Source organism: Rousettus aegyptiacus, unplaced genomic scaffold (assembly GCF_014176215.1).
Source record: "Rousettus aegyptiacus isolate mRouAeg1 unplaced genomic scaffold, mRouAeg1.p scaffold_m13_p_4, whole genome shotgun sequence".
In the NCBI taxonomy this organism is placed as follows: domain Eukaryota; kingdom Metazoa; phylum Chordata; class Mammalia; order Chiroptera; family Pteropodidae; genus Rousettus; species Rousettus aegyptiacus.
Genome location: NW_023416307.1, coordinates 653,734 through 676,287, shown reverse-complemented (window position 1 = coordinate 676,287; position 22,554 = coordinate 653,734). Strand labels below are relative to the sequence as shown.

Sequence of the window (22,554 nt, the reverse complement as noted above, 5' to 3'; positions counted from 1 at the left end):
GTAACTTTACTATAATTTCGAATTATTTCAAAATGTAAAGTTAACAAATAAGAATTATAAACATTTAAAACGGAATACAAACGTTGGTGCTGGGAGCGTCTCCCATCGAGACCCGCTGGTCTCCCCACTGGTTCACGCGCGGAAGGGCCCGGGCTGAGGGGGCAGGATGCCCAGGTGCCCCCCGCAGCCCCGCCGCCCCCAGGCCACGCCACGCCACGCCACGCCACGCAGCCTCGAGTCTCCTGTTTCCGGGAATCGGATTACTCGAGCTTGCTTCTAAGAAAAAGCAGCCTGACTCCAAAAGAAAGCAGCTCACGTAGCTTTATTTACATCAGACCGACGTCGTCTTCCACACATTCCACACGGCAGCAGCGTCTGCCGCAGAGGCGCGAGGCGTATTAAAACATAGCCAGTTCTGAGAGAGTCTGGGTATTTCCTGTCACAGAAAAGAAGCACCCCGCCCATAGACTCACATCGACATTCACGGCATATTAACATCGACTGTTCTCTGTCCCGCGGCAGGCGGGTCTGCAGTCAGGGCCGCCCCCGCAGCAAACGCGCCCGGTGAACAGCATTTCGGGGGCACCAAGGGGACCCGTGTGACAATGAGGGAAGGCGCTGGATGACCGCATCGTTCACGGCCCAGAGCGTGTGGGGGTCCCCTGGGGCCACCTGGGGGGGTGTCCAGTGCAGCCATGTGTAAGGTAGGTCGGAAAGCCCCACTGAGACTCCCAAACAGCAGCGCTCCACGCAGACGACCCCTGTACCAAAACTCAGAGCTGGAAAGGGGTCGGCGAGGCAGGGGGTTCATCCGTCCGGGTAACGCCGATTTTAGTCCGAAACTGAGGTTGCAGTGAATTTTTATGACTCTTACGGATGGCTCTAGAGTTCCAAAACCAGTTTCTGCACTGAGGAACGAGCGGCGGCGGGCAGTGTGGGTGGAGGCGGCCCACGGGTGCGGTACGGGCGAGCCGGGAAGACCCGTGTCTACGAACTGCGTTTGCACACGGCCCGCACGGACTCGCCTGACCAACAACACGACCGTCTCTAAGGTTTAAAGCGACAGCTGACACTGTGTTCATCTACCGGCGACATTCCACAGAACAAGAATTCCACTAAAACACTCCGGAACAGGCTGCTTCGCCTGCCGCCCCCGACGAAGACAGCGCGCGGCGGCTCCCGGCTGCCTCCACGGGCTGGCGTGGTCCGTGGCTCTGCTCAGGGCGGGGCAGGCGCGGTGGCATCCGGGCCCACCGCTGAAGACCCACGAGCAGGAGCACGACGCGATGACTCCGACCCATCGTCCCTCTGGACCACGTGGGTCAAACGCCTCCGTGCGGCGGGTACGGGCCCAAGAGGACTCCAGCATGAATCGGCAGCCAGCAGCCGCCTGCCCCGACGGCCCGTCCGGTTGATGCGCCACCGGCCATCAGCAAAGTGAGGGGAGTTGACATGCACACAGCACTCTGTCCCCGTGGCGGGCCAGGACAGTGGGACGGGGGCCCCGCCAGGGCCCCAGGCTCCGAGGGCAGCGGGCTAGGTCTGGCTCCGCCGGAGCGTGGAGACGGGGCTGAGGGTCCCCTGGAACTTGAGGCTCTGCAGGTTGACGTACGCCCCGTGCTTGAGCAGCGTCTCCACCGCCCTGGCGTGCCTGCCCTGGGCGGCCAGCTGCAGCGCGCTGAGGCCCTGCTCGTCGGGCAGGTCGAGCACGTCGGCGCTGACCAGCGCCTCCACCACCTCCGCGTGCCCGTGGGCCGCGGCCAGGTGCAGCGCCGTCCGGCCGTGGGGCCCCCGGGCCAGCGCGTCGGCCTTCTCCTCCAGCAGCAGCCGGACGGTGGCCAGGTGGCCGCTGCGGGCAGCCAGGTGCAGGGCGGTGCAGCCCTCCGCGGTCGCCGCCTCCCTGTGGGCGCCGCGGTGCAGCAGGAGCCGGGCGGTGCTCGTGTGCCCCGTCTCCGCGGCCACGTGCAGCGGCGTGTGGCCCAGAGCGCTGCGGACGTCCACGTCGGCGTGCAGGTCAGTGAGCATGCGGGCCACGCGGTAGTGCCCCCGCTGGGCGGCCAGGTGCAGCGGCGCCCGGCCGTCCAGCGTCTGGGCGTTCACGCTCGCCCCCGGCTGCTTGGCCAGCAGCCGCACGAGCGGCAGGTGGCCCTGCCAGGCGGCGTAGTGCAGCGGCAGCCAGGCGCCCCGGCCCGGCAGGCCGGCGTCCCCGCCGCGGCGGAGCAGCGCGCGTGCCACGGCCTCCTGCCCGTGCTGGCAGGCCACGTGCAGCGGCGTGCGGCCCTCGCAGTCGGCCGCGTCCGCCGCCGCGCCCCTCGCGAGCAGCAGCCGCGCGCTGCACGCGTCTCCGTTCTGCGCCGCGAAGTGCAGCGCCGTCCACTGGTCCTCGTCGGTGGCGTTGACGCTGACCTTCCGGGCCAGCAGCAGCTCCGCCACGCCCCGCGCCCGCTTCTCCACGGCCACGTGCAGCGGGCTGGCGCCCCGGCGGTTGGGCAGGTTGGGGTCGGCGTTGTTGAGCAGCAGCCACTTGGCGCAGTCCTCCTGGCCGGCCTCCGCCGCCAGGTGCAGCAGACCGCCGCCGCCGTCCAGCACCAGGTCCACGTCCTGCGGCTGCAGGATCTTCATGAGCCGGCCGGTGTCCCCGCTCACGACGGCGTCCACCAGCTTCTTCTTCTGCACGTCCGCCATGCCGAGGTCTGCGGGCAGAGCGGGGGCAAGGGTCAGACGCGGCCGCCGGCCCCCAGGCGCCCCCCGAGGCCGGCTGCTGTCCCGAGGCGACCGCGCCTCCGCGCCGCCTGACATCCCAGGCAGGCCAGTCAGTGTCTCCCACAGGCTCTTCTGTCAATTTGCAAAATAAAAATCCTTCAAGCCGCCCTGTAGGGTCATGATTAAAGGACGTAAAACAGGCCCCTGCTGGACTCAGGACCTGAGGTGACTGCTCACAGGAAGGGGGTGGGGCACGGACCCGGCCGCAGCTCCCAGATCGCCAGAGAGCTGGCAGCTGCCACCCCCGGGCCACCCCTCCGGGGCCTGCCAGGCTGCTCCCAGCCCAGCCTCCAAATGGCACTTCTTGTCCCCGCGTCCCTATGAGCGTCGTGAAAACACTGAGTCCCCCATCTCACGAGGACCATGGTTCAAAATGAAAAGGCCCCACTCGTCACGAAAACCCCACTGTACAGAGTCCCTCATGAGACACATGCACAGGGCCTCGCTTCAGGGGTGGGGTGCCGGAGGAAGGGGGGACGCAGAACTGGCCCCGTGGGGCTCGGTGCTCTGACCGCAACTTCGGGGCTGGGCCAGTGACCAGATCTCCCTCTGCGTGAGGATGAGGCGGCATCTGGGAGAAGTGGACCGAGAGGGGCTTCCCCGCGGGAGCCGGGCCCCTTCCCTGCTGGGCCTCGGCGCCGCTGCCCACCTCCGCTCAGGCTCTGCGGCGGGGCCTCCCTGCACAAAACGCCCGTCACCCCGAACGGTCCCTCTGCAAACCCCTGGGGCCCCAGCACCCAGGAACGGTCCTGTCTTCAGAAGGAATTCCCTCGTTTGCAGGAAAAGCAAAGGCCCCTCCACCTGGGGTCCCTGACCGGCTGGCACTCGGTCGCCCACGCCGGTGCCCTGAGTGTGAGCATCCACACGGTCCTCACGGGGCTGGGGCCGCTCACATGCAGCTCAGGGGCACATCCTGCCTGGCAGGTGGCAGTGAGGGCCACAGGACGCGCCGGCCCCCACGCCCAAGGCCCGGCCCTGGACCAGGGGCAGAGAAAGCAGCCCTGACGGGGAGGCCGTCCCACTGAATGACGGAGGCTGAGCCGAGCTGGCTGGGAAGGGCTCGCGACGGGCAGGGTGCTGTGACCGCCCCGGGGCTGCAGGTAAGGGCGTCCGGGGCGTCTCCGGAGCACCCGCAGCAGGGTGCGGGGCTGGCCTCTGTGAGGAAGGGGTGGGGTTCAAACCCCCCCCCAAGCTCCCGTGGGTTTCCCAGCCCGAGGTCAGACCCTGCGCCGGCGCTGGCCCAGCCAGGCTCACGGCCCGCCCCGGCTGAGTGCCGCCTGCTCTGGGCTCGGGCGCAGTGACCAACCAAGCCACTGACACCCAGCCGGCTCGCGAAGGGACGGAGGAAACGAGGAATTATCATCAGGTCAAGAACCTTCCACCTGCTCACAGACTCACTGCGCCCTGCCCGCCAGCCCCCCGTTACACCGCTACCTCCCGGGACACGGGGTCCCCCACTCACCGCCCGTGGAAGGCTCCCGCTCGAAAGACAGGGACAGCGAGCCCCTGGAGGAGAAGGCGGAGTCGACGGAGGACACCCCCGAGAGCCGCTTGCCGCTGCCGGCCGACGGGAGCCGCGACTCCGAGGCGCTGCGGCTGAGCTCGCCCGGGCCCGCGAGCGTCTGCGAGGCGCCCGAGCCCAGCTGCGACAGCAGCTCCGACAGGCTGTCGTCCTCGTCGAAGGCCGGGGCGGAGGCGCGCTTCAGGGGCGTGGACACGGGCGCCTGCGGGGACGAGCAGAGGGGGCCGGTGAGGCGCTGGCCGGGCACTCGCAGGCGGGGCGGGGGCACGCGGTCCCCAGCCCGCACGCGGGAGCGTGACCCCCGCGCCCGCCCGCACGGCACCAGGGGTCCACGGCACCGCGCCGGGCGCGCCGGGCGGGGGGACCTGGCGGGGAACGGCCGAGTGTTGTGCGGCGGCCAGGCCAGCACCATGCTGCCCGATGCCCTGGGCCCGCCACGCAGGGCCGGCACGCAGCGCGGCCGGACGAAAGGCCGGACGGGCAACGATGCTCAGGAGTGCCCACCAGAGCAGTCAGCACTGGCGGGAGACGAGGGCGTGGGGCGCGGGGTGGGTCCCCCGACACTGCCCACGACTTGTGGCCTCTCCCAGGAGCTGTGCCAGGACAGGGCGGGGCCGGCCCAGCTACAACGGCATGGCCGCCAGCCGCCCCTCGCAGGCAGCGGGGGAGCCGGTCTGAGGGGCCCCGGGGGCCTCCCCAAGTCCTCCCCCTTCTGGGGGCCGCTGGTCCGCTGACTGGTGGTCGGGGGCACCGAGCTGCTCCCACTGGCTGGGGCCCGGCGGCCTCCCCATCACAGCTCCGCTCCCCAACCTCACGTTCGGACGGTGGCACCACCGTAAAGGTCATCTCCCAGCACCACGGCAGCGGCCGGGGGGGGGGGGGGGCGCCTGACAGCAGTCGGCGAGCCGTGACGTTAGCTCAGGCTTCGCTTCATAAGTCTCCTTACTGTAACGCTGCTCGGTCAGCCCTGGAGGCTGGAGCTTATCACATCTCGTGTGACCTGCGCGGCCCGCAGAGCAAATGGCTCATGCGGAGAGGCCCAAGCCAGGAGTGCCACACGCCCGCCCCCAGCCCAGTCGCCTCCCCCAGCTGGGCCTGCTCCCCAGGCCCAAGGAGCACCCCGCTGGTGGCTTTTTAAGGCCACACGTGGGCCCGGGCTGCTCATTCGTAACCAGATGGGCAGAGGGGACGGGTCTGGGCCACTGAGGCTGCCCCGGGGCTGGCCCGCCTGCCACTAAGCACAGGACGGCCGTGGCCGACGGCAGGCCGAGCCGCGGAGCGGGGGACGCGGCGCCCCAGCTGGCCGGGGGTCCCAGCGACGCAGAGCGGCGGGCACCGCGGGGCCCCGCACCTCGCTCCGGGGCTCCGCAGGGTCCCTCACGTCCAGGTCCTGCGCTGCGTCCTTCACCTCGTCATCGGGCTTGTCACACAGGTCCTCAGTTTCAGAGGTGATTTCTTTTAGGGAGAAAAAAAGGCATGTTACCAAGACGATGACTTCTGCATTCACTCTACTTAAAGGTGCCATCTCGGGCAGGGACAGAGGGGTGACGCCCCAAAGCTGCCGACTCTGGCCAAGCTCACAGCTGACCCCCCCGCAGGGCCCCCACCGGGCTGAACTGGGCCTCTGTCTGCAATAACGCACAGGGTCTGGCCAGACCCAAGCCACAGGGATCCAGACGGCCAAAGCAGCTTCCTCAGGGGGAGCCCCCAGAGCGCGCACCGACGGCCTGGCTGCCTGCGCCCAGCACGTGAGGCCGCCACCTCGTTCACACTCTATGTGAACCCGAAACGCTGAGTCCCGGCTCCTCCGGGCAGCAAGCCCAGCCCTGGACCGGAGCCAGGGTGGATGATTGGAGTGGACCTGCAAGTCCCGGCTGCCCACCAGGGCCCTGCAAGCAAGGGCCACAGGCCAGAGTGGCAGCCACGCCGTTCCGGGCGCTGGCCCTGGGGCGGCGGTCTCTGTGGGCCGTCCCCCTGCGGGCCTGCCCCCCAGCCCCGTCCTGCCCCCCGGCCCCGTCCTGCCCACCCCCCGGCCCCGTCCTGCCGCCCCCCGGCCCCGTCCTGCCCCCCCCGGCCCCGTCCTGCCCCCCGCCCCGTCCTGCTCTCTCCTGTGACTCCAGGGCCTGCCCCACACCGTCGTGCAGGGAGCCCCCAGCGGGGGCGCAGTGCGGGCGCTCACCTTGGAAGCTGGGCCGGGCACGCGGGTCCCCGTGCCAGCACCGCTGCATGAGGCGCAGCAGGTGGCTGCAGGCGCGCGGCCGGGCCCGGCTCACGGGCGGCAGCTCGGGGCGGTGGCCCTTCACCACCTTCACCATGATGTGCAGGATGTTCTTCTCATCTGGGAGGAGACGCGCACGGTCAGGGCGGCTCTGGGGCCGGCGGGCGGCGGCAGGGCGCTCGGTGCCCCCCCGGGCCCCCCACGTGCCGCGAGGCCGCCCGACTCCTTTCCGACGCACAGAGCCGCGGCCGGCCTCATCCGCCCGGCTGCGGGGGCCGCCTGGGAGCCGCAGCGGGATCAGTGCTCGGCACACGGCACTGACGAGACATGCTCCGAAGCGGCCCGTGCCCGGCAAGCGGGGGCCACGCGTGTGAATGCCGGAGTCGCGGCCCCCGGCCCCCGAGTGCCCCCACATGCCCCTCTGACGACGAAAACCGCCCCCGAATCCTGACCCCAGCGCAGCTCGCGGGCCCCGTCTGGCCTCCGCAGCGAGCCGGCCCCCCGGAGCGCACTCGGGGCACAGCGTGTACACGGGGGCCTCTTCCCCCAGAACGCGTAACATGGGGACCCGCCTGCCCCCCTTTCCGACCCTCTTCAGAAACACGCATCCTCATCACGTCCTTGTCTTGGGGACACATCCAGGGCCACGGGCGGCCCTCTGTGGGCCAGATTTGTTCCTGTGCTCACCGAAAACCACCCCGTCCACTGGAGCTGGACTCCCAGGGCCCCCCGCCCCCAGCTCCCAGCACGTGCACAGCAGGAGCTCTGCAGAGCCGCGAGGCGGCAGGTGCGGGCCCGCAGGTGCGGGAAGCGGGAACTGGCCCACGCCACCCCGGCCACCGGACTCCCCGCCGGTGTGTGGTCCTCTTTCCCGTACGCCTTAGGCAATGACCGTCTGAGGCAGCTTCACACGGTCTCCAGGAGAACTCATACTTCTAAAATGAGAAGATTTTCCACTGCCAGAAATGGCCGGGAGGCCCGCGAGGCACCTGGCGCCCCGAACCCCCGTCTACCGAGCGGTGGAGCGCGTGGGCCTCCTCTGCCGAGCTCGCATCGTGCACCTGGCCTTGGGCGTCCGCCAAAGGCGACCCAGACCCCGGACCCCGCGGAGGAGGACTTGGGGAGAGGGTGGAGAGACAAAGCCCCTCGGCCTCATCTGCGGCTCGCGCGGCAGGCACTCCCGGGCCTGGGGCCACGCACGGGCTCCCATCCACATTTTCAGGTAGTTGTGGTCAAGCCACCGATAACGTGAGTGGCCCAGAAATGCCCACGGGAAAAGGGACTCTGGCCCATGAAGCAAAGGGGTCCCTGCCTTTCGCGTGAAGTGTTAGTTTGTGTCAAAGTACTGAACTCTGAGGACAAAAACCAGACCGGTGAGTGACCGGACGGGGAGGGGAATGGGTACGGCTCGGGTGCGGGCGCCCCGGGCACCCACGTGGGGCGGAAACTGCTCAGCGCCTCTGGGGTTGGCTGCCCAGTGCCGCGAGTGTGCACCGCAGGGCTGGACGGCACCCTCAGAAGCAGGTGAGAGGGTGGAGGTCACCGCGTTTTCCCACAGTTTAAAGTGACCACGACAGGCAGACCCACGAGACAGAGAGCAGACTCAGAGCAGACTCGCGGTCACCGGGGAGAGGGCGGGGGACGAGAAGTGACGGCTTAATGGCCGTGGGCTTGCCTTCTGGGGGGCGAGAATGTTCTGGAACTCGATACTGCTGGTGACGGAACAACACTGTGATCGTACTCAGCGCCCCCACGTCGCACACTTTAAACAGGTAAAATGATGAACTTCACGTTGTGTGTATGACATCGCAAGCACACGGGGGCTGGCGCCCTGAACTCCCCACTGGAAACCCGCCGCAGGGGCGCTCTGTCGGCATGCAGGCCCCCGCCGCCGGGCCGTGGGCTGTGGGCCGCGTGCCCACCTCTTAGGCAGGCCCGAGCCGCCCCCGCGCCGAGGTGGACCACGGGCGCCGAGCACGCAGCGCCCTCCGCTGCCCAGGACAGACAGAGGCGCCACCCCCAGGACGAGCCCACTCACCTGCAAACGGCTTCTTCTGCGTCAGAACCCCCCAGATCACGATGGCGAAGCTGGAAGGAAACCGGGCAGGTCGGTCAGTGTCCGTGAGCCAGACCCGCGCCCAGCGACGCGGCCGGAGGAGCCCGTCTCTAACCCGCAGCGGGGCGAACGCGAAGATGCTGCCCGTGACGGTTTAAAACAGGTGCACCCCCTCGCTGCGGCACACGGCACCAGCGTGGAGGGCCGGACGTCAGACCACGGGCAACACCCTCCGGCTGAGCTGTGAGTTCCCGCGGCGTGAGGGAGCCCCCAAAAAGGCGTGCCGCCGTCAGCCGCTGGCTGAATGCACCCCCAACCTCCTGCCAGCTCTGGGGGTCCCACGCTGACACAGCTCTGGGTGCTGTGGGGCACTCGCCCACTGAGGGTCTGTCTGTCAGAGGGTCCAGAAGACATGCCGGCAACCCAGGGCCCTCCCCGGAGCCCTTCCTCAGTTGCTGGAAATGACTTAGACGTAATACATAAAATCACCCTGACTACACTGAAAAAGAGCTCAACCTGATAAAAACAAAACGAAACAGGCGTCTGAACACCGAGCCAACACCCTGCCCTGAGCCGCCCGTGGCTGTCGACTGGGCCCCCACATTTCTCCACTGACGATTAATTGTAACCTGCGAGTTCAAACGTTCACGCTCTCCACTCCCAAATAAATAATCTTCCCCTCGCCAAACGTACAAGCTGTGACTAGCAGCCCGAGTGCAGTTCCCCTGCTGAGCACACACAGTGGTTATCGTCAAACCAGTCGGCCTGCCGGTGGGACAAAAGGCAAAGCCCCGGGGCCCTGGGTCCCGGTCGCCCCAGGGGAGACAGCGAGGGGCCCAGGCGCCCGTCCGCACCCCGCCCCCTCCTCCTCCAGGAAGCCCGTGATTAAGACCTTCACGATGTGGGAAGGAAGACGGGGCACGACGGGGCTGCCTGCCGGTGCGCGAGCCCACGGTGCCCGCGTGTGCACGGCCTGCAGCGGCCTGAGCCCGCAGGCAAGGGACATTGGGTGTGAGCCGCTGGGCCGCAGGGCCTGGACGTCGGAGAGCTCAACCCACGGGCACGAGGTCCGAGACCACCTGGAGCAGAGGGTTGTCTCGGCAGCTGAGCCGCAAAACCCTCGTTTTATAAAAACGCCAAAACATCACCGTGTGAAGGCTGCCAGGCTGGTCCCGTAGCCGGCCCTAATGGCAGTGACCACTCACACCCTCCGCCCTCTGCAGGCGGCACTCACAGGGGACGACTGTGCCCCCAGCTCCCGGCACCCACCGGCGACACCTCAGACCCTCTGTCCCCAGTGCCGTCTGGGGCATGCAGGGCCAGGCGCGGGGCCCGGGGGCTTCTGCACCTGTACACGTCGTGCTTGGTGTCGAAGAGCCGGCTCTTCTCGCGGATGCGCTCCGGGGGGAGGTAGGCGATGGTGCCGAACAGGCCGTCCATGCTCAGGTCCTGGGAGTGAGACAGCCCGTTGCACTTGGCCAGCCCGAAGTCGGAGATCTGCAATGGAGCACAGGCAGGGGGCTCAGCAGGCGCCGGGCGCCCCGCGGGAGACAGCCCACCCCGCACGGGGGAGCAGCCCCGCCGGGCGCTTCCGGGTCCCGACAACACGGGGGGAGCGGTGCCTGCCAGGCCCGGAGCTGGGACAAGCCAGCTGTGCCCCGCGCCGGCTGGGCAGGCGGGCGAGCGGCGGCAAATGCTTGAAAGGGGCCTGCGCGTCAGAAGCCCTGTGAGGCGAGCGAACTCACAGACGGCGCCGCCTCGGCCCCACCTGGAACGCTCTGCGATCAGCGGGCGCCCGCCGGCACCTGCACCAAACACAGGTCTGATACGCATCTCCACCTGCGGGGCACCTGGGCCCCTGGCGCTCAGGCCCCACACCCCACCTCGTCTCCTCTGGGCAAAGGTGTCCTGACAGCTCCCGGACACCCACAGTGGGGGCCGTGGAGAGCCACAGCCTCTGGGGGGCACCAGCTGTTCCTCCAGGCCCCCCGCCCCCGGAGCCACGGAAGCACTGTGTGTGGGACGAGGCCACAGGCACGGGCATTCAGGGGCCTGGGACCCACGAAGGAAGCAGCCCCTCCTGCTCTCCTGCGAGGCGTAGGGGTCCCGGCGCGTCTCTGGGTTACCCCGGCCCCTCCCTCAAACACACCGACGGCGCAGCAGGAAACGGGGCTGAGTCAGGCCTTCGTCCTGGGCTCACCACGAGCCAGTGGCCCAGCGTCGTCACCACTGAAGAGGGGAGAAGTTACGACTTACAGGCGTGACCCTTCAGGATCTCTGCCCACATGTGCGGGGAGGTGTCGGGAAGAAAGCCCGCAGACTGGACCCTGGACCGGGCCTCTACCCCTGCGGCCAGGCCGTGCCCAGCGCAGGCTGGCCAGGCCCCCCGCTGCTGTCTCTTCCTGGCCTTCAAGAAACTGCCCGCTCTGGAACGGGGAGCGCCGGTTCCCCAGAATAAACCCGGCCCCCAGACCAGGCGGACTGAACGGCAGCTCACGGCCCGGGGGGTTCCCAGCCCTCTCCCTCGTCACCAGCCTCTCCACCACGGACTCGGCCAAGGAAAAGCAGCCGAAATAAAGGCTCCGGCATCGAAACGCAAACCCAGGGACCAGAACTCCCCGACAGCTGCCGACCCTCCGCCCATAGGTGCCTCCTGCCCATCCTCGCCTCTCCTGCCTGGGGCCCGGGTCACCTGTCCCTGTCCCGCCCGGAACCCGGGTCACCTGCCTCCCATCCCACCCGGGGCCCGGGTCACCTGCCTCCGGTCCCTCCCGGGACCCGGGTCGCCTGCCCCCCGTCCCGCCCGGAACCCAGGTCACCTGCCTCCCATCCCACCCGAGGCCCGGGTCACCTGCCTCCCGCCCCGGCCGGGGCCCGGGTCGCCTGCCCCTGCTCCCTGACACGGGCCGGGGCCATCCCCGGGCACAACAGACTCCCGTCCAGCTGGGGAAACTGGCGAAGGGCATGGTCAGGGCAGAGCGGCCGCAGGGAGCAAGGCTCTGCAGACCACAGGGGGACAGACCCTGGGGACCGCTGACTACAGCGTCATCCGAGCCTGAGATGTAGACTGACCGACCACGTTATTTCACCTCTGACTTGACATGGCTCTACTCCTGACTCGTGAAAACCAATGCTTGACTATTGACATTTAATGTACTTAACACAAATACCAAGCATTCATTTTACATTAATTGTCTTTAAAACCTGGGAAAGGTAAGGGCTCGCTGTGAAGGTCTGCATTCAGATCGCCTCTCTGCAGACAACGGGGAGTCCCGAGGGCCCATGGGAGGGGTTGGCTGACGGCGTCTGTCTAATTTCAAGATTCCGGAGTCAAGGTTTATTGCTTCAAAGAACCATCGGCTGAAAAGAACCCAGGTATCTGATGGCCGACTGATCAGCGACTTAGGGCCCCCAACAAGGCTCCGCCGCCTCCACCGCCCCTCAGCCAGGGCTGGGACTGAGAACCGCGTCACGTGAACACGGTTTATTTGTCCGGGTCTGTGCGAGGTGACTGAGGCCACTGACGAAGACGAGGGCCACAGAAAAGCCGCCGCCCTGGCCTTTTGGGGCACTGGGAGGGCCGCGCTGGCCCGAGCCGCCGTCGGAGCCCTGGGCCCGGAGGCAGCAGGGTCCCTCCGCGTCCTGTCACGGAGCCCAGTCCCCGGAGGCTCTACCCCGCTCCCTTCGCGGCCACGCTGGGCTCCGTGAGGAACTGTCACCCATTTCACAGCGGCTGTGAAGCGCCAGGTCTGCCCGGCCAGGTGTCTGGAGGAGGCGGACGGGAAGTTCACTGAGGCCCCAAGAGCCAGCGCAGGAGACGCCCAGCAAGGAAAGCAAGGCCACGGTGCCCCGCGGGCAGAGCGCGGCTCTCACGCCCTCACCCGGCGGCACCAGGGGCACCCGGCACGGGGGGCCACCCCTAGACGTCGACATCCCTGTGGGGACAGACGAACATCTACTGGCCACGGAAGCACCCGCCCCAACACGCTGACCTTCGCCGGGCACTTCGCGGGCCAGGCGCGTCACTGTGATCGACCCCGTGGCCCTCCGGGGATGCCCACGTGCCCCAGCACTGCGCTCGACCCGGGAGGAGGACAGGGAGGGCGCGCACGGCCACAGAAGCCCGGCCGGGCCGGCCGCGGCCCACGGCCCCGGAGACACGTCGGAGGGCCCTGGCTGCAGACGCCCCTGTCCGAGCACCTGCTGCGCGCTCAGCAGCCGCAGGGCAAAGCACGCTCCCCACGGCTTCCACCCCTGCGGCCCGCAGCCGGCCACGAGGCCACGGTCCGGCCTTCCCGGCCCCGCCACCGCAGTCCGGCCACGCCGCCTCTCCCCGCTGCCCCGAGCCCAGAACTTTTCAGCTTTCCTCAGGCTGCTTCTTCCACCCAAAGGCACTCTGCCCTCACCCTAGGGCGGCGACACCGGCCGTGATTCAACCCCTGAACCTTGGCTTAGCAGGAGCCGGAGGCCTCTGTCCACTGGGTCCCTCACTTAGAGGATGGGGGCAGCTCCCGTGGGCGGGGGGGGCCCTGGCACTGGCTTCCCCTTCTCGTGTGCAGCCGAGTGGGGAGCCAAGGCTGCACCCTGCCCAGGGGACGGCCTGGCTGCCATGTCGGTGCGGGCAGCGGAACCTGCCGCCTGGAGCCAAAGCCCCAGGACCGAGAGGCGCTCATACAAGGGACAACTTGTAATCGCCGCCCCAGTGAAAACAGATTTCCCCGCTGGCCTCGTGAAGGCTCAGCTGGAAGCGGAGTCCGGGCGCAGGGAGGGGCCGTGGGCTCGGCCGGAAGCCGGGTGCCTGCTGCGGAGTCCGGGCGCAGAGTCCGGGCGCAGGGAGGGGCCGTGGGCAGCCACCCGGCACCTTGTTCCCGCCACGGGGGAGGACGCCGAGGCCGGAGGGAGCTGGGGGGCAGGGCCTCCCGCCTCCTCGGGCCAACAGGGAAGCAGCCTGCGGTGCGGCGGGGACGGTGGTGACAGAGCACAGGCGGGTCCCTTCGCCTGTCGCAGCGGGAACCGGAAGGAACGCGGTGGCTCCCTCGGGCGGGCGGATCCCTTGGGTCCTCTTCACTCAGCCCCAGGCAGAAGGGAAAGGACAAGGCGACTGCATCCGGAGAGCCGGCAGGCGACCGCGGCATCACCACGGACACCCGGCAGGGCGCCCCAGCACTCGAGGGCCTGCCACGGGGGCCGGGGCCACGGGAGACGCGCCTGACCACATTCCCAAGCGCCCGTTTCAGGCGGCCGCACCCAGTTTTCAGTCACGTCGTCCCTTACGCCGTCTCATTTTACAGACGTATCAAGGCAGGAAAAAGGCAGGCCTCGCATCGTGGGGCAGAGTGAGCCCCCGGCCACGCCACGGAGCTGCACCCCGGAGCGCCCCGAGTTCCCACTGCCCCGGCCCCTGCCGGGGGGAGCAGAGCCCGCACCGCAACCGCGGTCCCACGGGAGACGGCCGGCCACCCCGCTGGTCTCCGACCCAACTTCCCAGGACCGCGCACGTCTGTGGCCTCCGGTTTCCTGGGTGCCCAGGACCGGGGGTAAGGGGAGGTGGCCGTGTTCAGACTCCATCCTCCAGCTCCGCAGCGTGCAGCGTCTGCTCCGCCCGCGGCAGGACGGCGGGCTGCGGTGCTCCCGCACCCAGAAGCCTTTGTCGCGAGCCCTCGCCCACCCCGCACTGTCCTGGGGCTCCTCCCCCCGCACCCCCCGCCTCGGCCGGCACACACCGCCCCGCGGCCCGGCCGCCCTCGGTGGCGCCCCACCTTCACGTGGTAGTGGGCGTCCAGCAGGATGTTTGCGGGCTTGAGGTCCAGGTGCAGCAGGGGTGGGGACATGCAGTGCAGGAAGTTCATGCCCACCGCGGTCTCGTGGATGACGCGGAAGCGCAGCTCCCAGGGCAGCGGCTGCGAGGCCAGCAGCTTCTCCAGGGAGCCGGTCTCCATGAACTCCATGACCAGCCCCACGGGCTCGCGGCAGATGCCGTACACGGGCAGCACGTAACGGAACTTGGCCATCTCCATCTTCTTGGCTTCCTCCAACAGCTCCATGCGCTCCCTGAAAGCAAAGCGCAGAGATGTGAGGGTCACGCGGGGGTCACCTGCGGCCACCCAGCCACTGACTCGAAGCGCCGCGGCCACGAGACAGCCAGCGGCACGGCCGAGGAAAGTGCCGCAGCGCACACACACCCATGTGCAAGGGCACACTCACAGGCGCAAGTGCACGCATGCACACGCAAACACACAGTGCATGTGTAAGTGCACATACACGTGCACACGTGTATGCACAAGCACGCACAAGTGCATGCACAGTGCATGTGCAAGTGCACGCTCACACACACACGCACAAGTGCACGCACGCACAAGCACACACAAGCACGCGCGCACACGCACACAAAGCCCACTTTAACGTCGCATAATAAATTTGTCCAAAGATCTCGGCCCCACGGCTGATCAAACACACCTGAGCATCGTGACCGGTGGGGAGGACAGAAATTCTAATCATCATCTGAAAACCAGGGGCGGCACTGAGCCAAGCAAGCTCGGGGCAAGCGAGGTCGGTGCTGACAATCCCTTCCTTCTGGAGGAAGGCAGAAAAGCCTAGATTCAACTAAGAAGTTGTCCTAACAAATTATCTATCTGATGAATGCAATTTACCTTCTTTTTTTAGGGCCAACACACTATCTGGCCCGATTACTCCTGACTCTAACTCCGCACTTAAATTAATGGCACATTCGTCTAAAGCAGGGGTCTGCTGAGCGCCACCTTCAAAAATTTTTTTAACTGTAGTAAAACATACGTAACAGTATTCATCTTGCTCACCATATGTGAGTGTACAATTCACACAAGGTCACGATGCTGTGACACCGTCACCACTACCAAACACGAAACCTTTTCACCATCCCAGAGGAAACCCCCTCGGCAGGTGTGTCCGGCCCCCGCCAAGGGCTTTCCGCTTCCTGTCGCTACGAAGCTGCCCACTGCAGGGGCCTCGCAGAAGCAGGTCACACGGTCTCCCAGCCACTGCCGATGTCCCTAACCGTGGCGTGTGGCGTGTGTCGAGCCGTCACGCCCCCACGCGGTGTGGAGGGACCGCCTCTGGCTCGTCCCTCATCTGCGGATGGACACTGGGCTGTCTGCGCCTTCCGGCTACCGTGGCCAACACCGTCCTTCTGGGCAGTGGGCGACATGTCCGCCTTCGCTTCGGGACACAGGCCTAGGCGTGACCGACAGGGTCACGGGGCAGTCGCACGGTCTGCCTGCTGGGCAGCGGCGTGCTGTGGTCCCCGGCCTGCCCGCTGTGTAGACAGGAAGCCAGCCTCCCGACTCACGCCCACACGGCCGCGTCTGCTTTCCCCTGCAGGAAGTGTGCAGCCCTGGTCTAAGGTCCCTTCCTGGTGCCGCCTGTGGGTGGCGGGCCACATGCCAGTGTCTGGGTCGGTGTTATCATTCTGGGTCAAAGTCTCCGAGTGCATTCCGGAAAAAAGGCGGACTCCTACGAGGACAGGGCGTGACCACGCGGGCTCTAGGCTGGTGGTTCCCAGGGCAGAAGGCACCCAGGTAGCTGGCTGAAATGCAGGGGCCTTGGCCCTGGAGAACGGGTTCCAGGTGGGTGCAGGAAACCTGCTTCCGTACAACGTTCTAAAGAAGAGGCCCAGAACCACCTGCCCAGACAGGCCCCACAGGAGCCAGGACCTGAGCAGCCCAAGGGCCAGCATGGGGCCATGCAGGAGGCAGGTGGGGGCCACCTCGGAGACCTCTCGGGCCCGAGCGTCCTGCCCATAACCCCACACGGCCTCGGGCCCACCGCAGGGTCTCCCGGAGCTTGGACGCACCTGCTGCCACTTCCCAGCCTGCTGGGGGATGCTCGCCTACCCACGAGACAACTCCATTTCCCATCGCTCTGCATCCTCGGAGCACACGACGTGCTCCCAGATGGCCTCACGGCCACAAAAACCCCGCCCAGCGAGGAGGCGGCCGGTGCGGACAGCCTGCAGGGCACCGTCCACCAACGGCTGCGGCCCCCGAGCTCGGCCTGCGCTCGGCTGTCACTGGGGACACTCCCATTCGGGCCCCGGGGGCTCAGCCCCTCTGCCCCCGTCCGCCCCTGCAGCTGAGAGCCAGGGGGACGATCCCCCTCGCCCAGGTGTAGACCACCTCTGGGTGTAGACCAGCGGCGCTCACCCCGGCGTGACTGCCCACGGGGGACACTGAGCATCGAGGCGGGAGACGCGCTGTTGCCGCGTGCAGTGGATGGGGCTCGGGGCGCACAGGACGGCCCCAGGCACAGGGACCTGGCAGCGGGGCCAGCAGCGCCACGCCTGAGAACCCCGCGACCACCGGGCTGATGCATTTCCCACCAAACGCAAACACACCGCTGCAGCCCGGAAGCGCCCGCGTGAGCGCCGCCGGCGCTGACCGGAATTCTCATCCGTGTCGAATGAAGATTCGTTTACTGACGAGTGTTCACCCAGCACCCTCTACGCGTCAGAGCTGATGACAAGGCAGACCCTGCGCTGCCTTCACCGGGCTCGACTTCTAGGAGAGGAGGAGGGACATTTCACCGCGGGGACGCGGCGGCGCGGGAGGCCCAGGCGGGGCGAGCATCGTTGCGACCGGACGAGGGGCCCGATCACCCAGGCTTCCCGCTTCGCGGGAGCACAGGGGAGCGGCGGGGCGGGGTGGGCGGCCGGCATCCCTACGAAACAGAGCTGAGTGCGGAGCGGCTTGCTCTCCGCCCTGCTCACACAGCCAACCCGTGGGAAGCGAGATGTCCGCAAGAGTGCCTGGCGCCCTGTGGGGGCCCCGCCGGCCTGTGGGGGCCCTGCACAGGGCTGAAGAGCCACGCCCCCTTCAGCAGGACCTCTGTAGGTTCCGTGCCCAGTGGGGGTGACGAGGAGGCAGAGGCCAGCCCTGCGCGATAGGCCTCTGGAAGGCGACAGGCTGGGGCCAAGGTCAAGCCTCGTGTACAAGGCAGGCGGGCATCCAGGGGAGAAGGCAGGCCAGGCCCCCGGCCGGCCCCTTCTGCCTCCCGCGGGGCCCTGGGTGGCTGTGTGCACGAGGCCAGCACCACGCACGCGCGGCCGGCGGCCGGAGCCCGTCTGCTGCTCTGTCAGGAGCCAGGTCTGCGACTTCCAGGCTCCTACAGGTCGCTCTTTCAACGCGGCTGCCTGCCACCTGCCCTCGGGAGCAATGGGCGCCGGTGTTCACGGGCTACCGTGAGGTCGGCCACTGGTCCACGCTCGGCGGACAGGTCGAGAGGGAGCCCGCTCCACCAAACGACAAACGGGGTTCAGGGAGCGAAGTCCGGCGGCTGGAGGCCGAGCCTCTGCACAGCCACGTTTCCTTCCACGCGCCCAAAGGGCTTACAGCACGAAGCTCAGGTGGCTTCTGATCGCCGAGCTGCTGCGCCCATTGGCGGCTCCCGCAGCCAGCGGGCCGCGGGCCACACCCCCGCCGGTTCTCCGGGGCCCTCTCCCCTGCCCCGGACCCTTCCCACCCGACACACCCCCATCAGTTAAAACAGAAATAAAAGTGCAAAGAGCCACCACGGCCGGCCTGCTCCAGAAAGCTGAGCTCGGCCGGGCCACTCCGCACAGGCCACCGCACCGAGGAAAACCAGCCACCCTGGAAAACAGGGCGCTGTCTCCGGGGACGAACCGCCTTCTCTGCGGCAGCTGAGAGGAAAGGCCTTCGATCAGAGAAGGCCCTGCTGGTCCCCACGCCTCCCTGGGGCGAGGACGCGGCCCCCCACCCTGGCCCCCCCGGCAGGAGGTTCCAGGGGACCGGAGGCACCTGTCACAGCACGTGGGGCTGGCCAGGGCGCCCTCCCCACGAGCACAGGCTGTGAGCAGACGGTCAGCACAGAAACAACGCTCGTCTCGTCCACCGCCCCGAGTCACCCCAGACCCAAATCCTCCCGGCCTTTCTTCAGTCGCTCCTGGGGTCCCCTGCTGGGACCACCCACCCCTGCTGGGACACCTCTGGCTTTGGGAAGCTACAGCCCTTCCCACTGCAGTATTTATAATTCGATAAGCCTGAACTGGCTGCTGATAAAGACAGGAAAACTATCCCCTGCCCGAAAGAAATTACCATTCTTTTTTTTTTTTTTTTTTTTGGTCAGTGGCAATTACTTTTTGAAATCCCTCCTCCTCCGAGCAGTGTTTCTGGTTTACTCTGACGAGCAGACAGAAGTAGCTGCAGATCCACTGCTGGGATCACTTATTCTTTTAGGGTCTGCAGAGAGCCCCACAGTCCCGCGATCGCCAAACTCCACTCTTCACCGCCGGCGGTCACGCTCCGGGCCGCCCGGACCCGCGGACTTCCATCGTGATTAAAGCACCCTAAAACTGTGCCATGCTAAACCCACGGCTGCAATCAGGCACGGCTCAGGAGGATGGGTGCCGTGCTTCTCCGAAATCACCTCCTCCTTCGCCCTTTGGGGAAGGGCTGCACTTCGGCTGCCCAGCAGAGATGGAGATGGCGCCCCTGCCCCCGCCCCCCGCCCCGACCCCAGGACCCCTTGGTCCCGGAAGGAAAATCTCTGGGCATTAACAGGGCTACGTTGGGGCTCAGTCGGTTACAGATCCTTTTTTGACAGCACGTACTTCCACTCTTGCCGCATTCGGGGCTGGGCGAGGTGCCCACCCCAGGGAGGGCGGGGGTGGGGAGGAAGAGGAGAGGCAGCAGACGGTCATTTCTAAGGCCTCGGGCCCCGGCTCTGCCAGGAATTAGGTCCTAAGACCGGAGGCCACGGGAAGGCTCCCCTCCCCTTCTAGAAGCATCTCCTTTGTCTGCAGGATGTGGTCCTGCAAAACCAGGAAAGCAGCCAACTGGGGGGAACGGGGAGGTGAAGGACGAGGTGACTGTCAAAGCCCCTGGGGCGAGAGCCCCGGAACCGCGCTGGGGAACAGGCGGCCGGGAACGGCTCCGCGCTCGCGGGCCGAGGCTCCCAGCGAGGCCTCCCCTGCGCTCAGCAACCCGGTCAGGTTCCCAGGGAGCCGCCAAGGGTTCCCACACTGCTATTTTTAAAACTGACAAGAATCGGGCTTGTCCGACTGTCAGCCGTGAGCTCACAGAGCCGGGGGCTGCTCGGGCTCGCCCCGACGAGCTGGTGCCCGCGGCGCCTGAGCTGCTGGGCTGGCGCCTGGCCCGGCCGCAGTTACTCAGGGCTTCCTCTCAGCCAGCGGCCGGGGCTGGAGGCAGGGGGCTTCCAGAGCCCCCTGTCTGGCCCAATGGCAACACCCCACCCCTAGACTCCTCCCAGGACCCTCTAAAGGGAGTCAGCCATTAGGAGCAGAGCAACACAGCAGCCACGACCCCCAGGACTCTCAGGGGTGTCCGGGGATGGACCGCCCCTGCTTTCCCATGGTGAGGTATGCGCTCACGTGGCCTGGGGTCCTGTTGTCGCTAAGGGTGGCGTGAAGGCTGGGGCCAGGGCTGCAGAAGGGAGTCCCCCGCCTGCCTGGGGGCAAGCAGCCAACGAGAAGAGAGTCGGCCTGGCCCACACCTGTACTGGAATGGGTCCCGAGGTCACGAGCAGAGGGGTGAAAGCAGCCCCCTCCCGCCTGGGAAGAAGCAAGCTGTGCTGGGAGCCGTCTCCAGAGACGAGGCCAGGAGCCTCCAAGGTCTGGTGGGAGGCTGAGGAGAGCTCCTTGTCCTGTGGTCGCCCAGGACAGGCCCGCGGGTGAGCTCCCTGCCGCAGCTCCCCCTGGGGCGCTCTGCCGTGTCTTCCTGTCTCTCCCTGCCCCCCACGTCCAGTGCCAGTTTCAGATCACCCCTAGGAAGTGCCCAGGGAGGCTGCACCCAGCTCCCAGGCCCTCGCAGCAGGACCCAGAGGTGCCACCTTCACACAGCTGAGTCCAGACCTAGCCCAGAGGGGGAGAAGGCTGGGGGCTAAAACCAGGAACCCCGGGAAACCCTAGTCCCCTCTCCAGGGAACAGCGTGCAAAGCAGGAACAGAAACAGGCCGAGCCGAGCCGGGACTCTGAAGACTGCAGTGCAGCCCCCCCATCTCCTCCCCGCACCCCAAACCGCAGCGGGAAGAGCGCACGTCTGAGGAGAAGCGCGAGCTGTGCCCAGGCGATGCTTAAGCTACCGGCGTTTTCTCTGACCGTCTCCCCGACCGGAGAAGCAGCTCTGCTGCGCAGCCAGAGCTCGGCCAGCCGTGCCCGGCGGCAGAGGGCAGGTGAGCAGCTTCCTGCTGGGCGATGCTGACCTCCACCTAGCCGCCCAGTGCGTGCCACCACCTGCCTGGTTGGGGCAGGGCAGGAAAGACTTCCAGTTAAAGGACAAAACACTTTTCAACCAGGCTATGCGAGATCACAAGTGACCCGTCTCAGGTGGAGAAACCCTACCTCCAACTGGGCCACCCAGGAACCAAGGGCCTGGTGGCTGGAAATAACAGATTCTGCAGACGCGGGCCGATGAGTCAGCCTGGGGACGGGTGTGTTTACTTTGCGCTTCCAATACAAGGAACTGGTGGTAAAACCTCCCCCGATAAATAACACTCACGTCCGCCAGAAAGCTCCATCAGGCGAAGGTGCCCGAGAGCGTAAAAAACGCCCCACTGGCAACAGTCTCCACTTTCAGGATCTAACCACCGCTGGCTGGCAGTCAAAGCCGTTTGCATTTCAACAAGATGACCACAGCGCCCCTCCCGGTCCTGGCGGGCCCCAGGATCCCCGCACAGTGAGGGAAGAGCCTGGGAGGCTTCACAAGCGCCTCGCCCTTGACTTAGTGATATTTCCGTGACAGTTGCCACCGCTCTACTGAAGTCCCCCCGAAACACTGGCTTTCAGGCTTACGGCAGAAAGCCACCAATCGACTGCACGACCTCCTCGGCCAGGACGAAAACACGCAGGCCTCTTCTTCCCAAGCGGGCTCATCCCTGCATACACACCGCCGTCCTCTGTCCCCTAATCCTGGGGACACACACTGCTACCTGGGGCCCCGCCAGCATCCCACGGTGAAAAGACGCCCCACCACCCACTGCCCCGAGGATCAGAAGCCAGGTCTCCGGGACAGCAAAGGCTGGGCGGGGTTGCAAAGGGGCTGCTTCTCGGGGTCTGTGTGTGCCGGGGCGGGTGCGTAAGGGGGTTCTCTGTGCAGGATACAAACCAAACCTAAGTCCCACACAGAATGCAAGCTACACCCAAAGAAAAGTCACTCGAATGTGCTCAATCGAAGCGTGCGTTTAAATTATTAAAACGCAACCGCAAACAGCGAAAAGCAAGCCGGAGAGCTGCTTCGCGGACCCCCCTCCCGCCCCCACTCTCGGGATTACGCACAGACCGCAAGGGACCGAGCGCGAGGAGCCCGGGCGGCCGCACGGCCAGGCCAAGCCGGCGCTTCCGACCGAAATAATTACCGTCTTACGGCAATTTGTGCCCCAGCGAAAATTACTAAGTGAGTCGAGCGGAGTCTCGCGCGCTCACAAAGCCCGGGTCGCCACACGGCAATTTCCTAAGCCGGGCGCAGACCGCAGCGCGCGGGTGGGTCCCGGGCGGCCGGACGCGCCTCCGCGGGGCGCTCGCGACCCTCAAACGCAGGCCGCAGGGCGGCCAGGGAACACGCCTGGGCACCTTCCGCGGTCCGGGGCAAACGCGGACCCGCGAGGTCCCCGCCGGGGCTTGGAGGCCTCGCCCGCGCCCGCTCTTCCCTCCGACGCTGCCCCCCGGGCGACGCGCGCAGGGAGAGGGGGGCCCTCGGAACCCGAGCGCCGCCGCGACCCCAGCCCGACCCCGCCCGGGCCGCTGACCTGTCGTCGACGTGCAGGCTCGGCGAGCACTTGATAGCGAGCCACGTCTTCCAGTGGACATGGCGCACCTTGTACACCTGCCCGAAGCCGCCCGAGCCCACCTTCTCCCAGCTCGCGAACTCGCCCGCCTCGAAGGTCCGCAGGAGCCCCAGGGCCCACGGGCTCCCGCTGTCGCCCTCCATCGCGCGCCTCTCGCCGCAGACCCAGCAGCGCCGAGGAGCCGCGACCGCCCAGGTGCTCAGG

At 67.1% G+C, this 22,554-nt stretch overlaps 1 protein-coding gene across 1 annotated transcript; it reads right to left on the bottom strand.

The window, feature by feature from the left end:
• Positions 1-303: 303 nt before the first annotated feature.
• Positions 304-22,554, bottom strand: RIPK4 (receptor interacting serine/threonine kinase 4). Its single transcript, XM_036218577.1, has 8 exons — positions 22,312-22,554; positions 14,319-14,610; positions 9,908-10,056; positions 8,542-8,591; positions 6,465-6,623; positions 5,637-5,740; positions 4,226-4,487; positions 304-2,693 (listed from the first exon to the last, which is right to left on the bottom strand). Exons 1-8 carry the CDS (start codon positions 22,491-22,493, stop codon positions 1,537-1,539), a joined length of 2,355 nt encoding a protein of 784 aa, XP_036074470.1. The 5' UTR covers positions 22,494-22,554; the 3' UTR covers positions 304-1,536.

What these genes read in the sequence shown, in the direction of transcription:
- RIPK4 (XM_036218577.1), bottom strand. Translation starts at nt 22,493, where the DNA reads ATGGAGGGCGACAGCGGGAGCCCGTGGGCCCTGGGGCTCCTGCGGACC. An exon ending in ACCAAGCACGACGTGTACAG is followed by an intron (nt 8,592 to 9,907) that starts GTGCAGAAGCCC and finishes GTTTCCTTCCAG; the next exon opens with CTTCGCCATCGTGATCTGGG. An exon ending in TGCCCGGCCCAGCTTCCAAG is followed by an intron (nt 5,741 to 6,464) that starts GTGAGCGCCCGC and finishes TCTCCCTAAAAG; the next exon opens with AAATCACCTCTGAAACTGAG.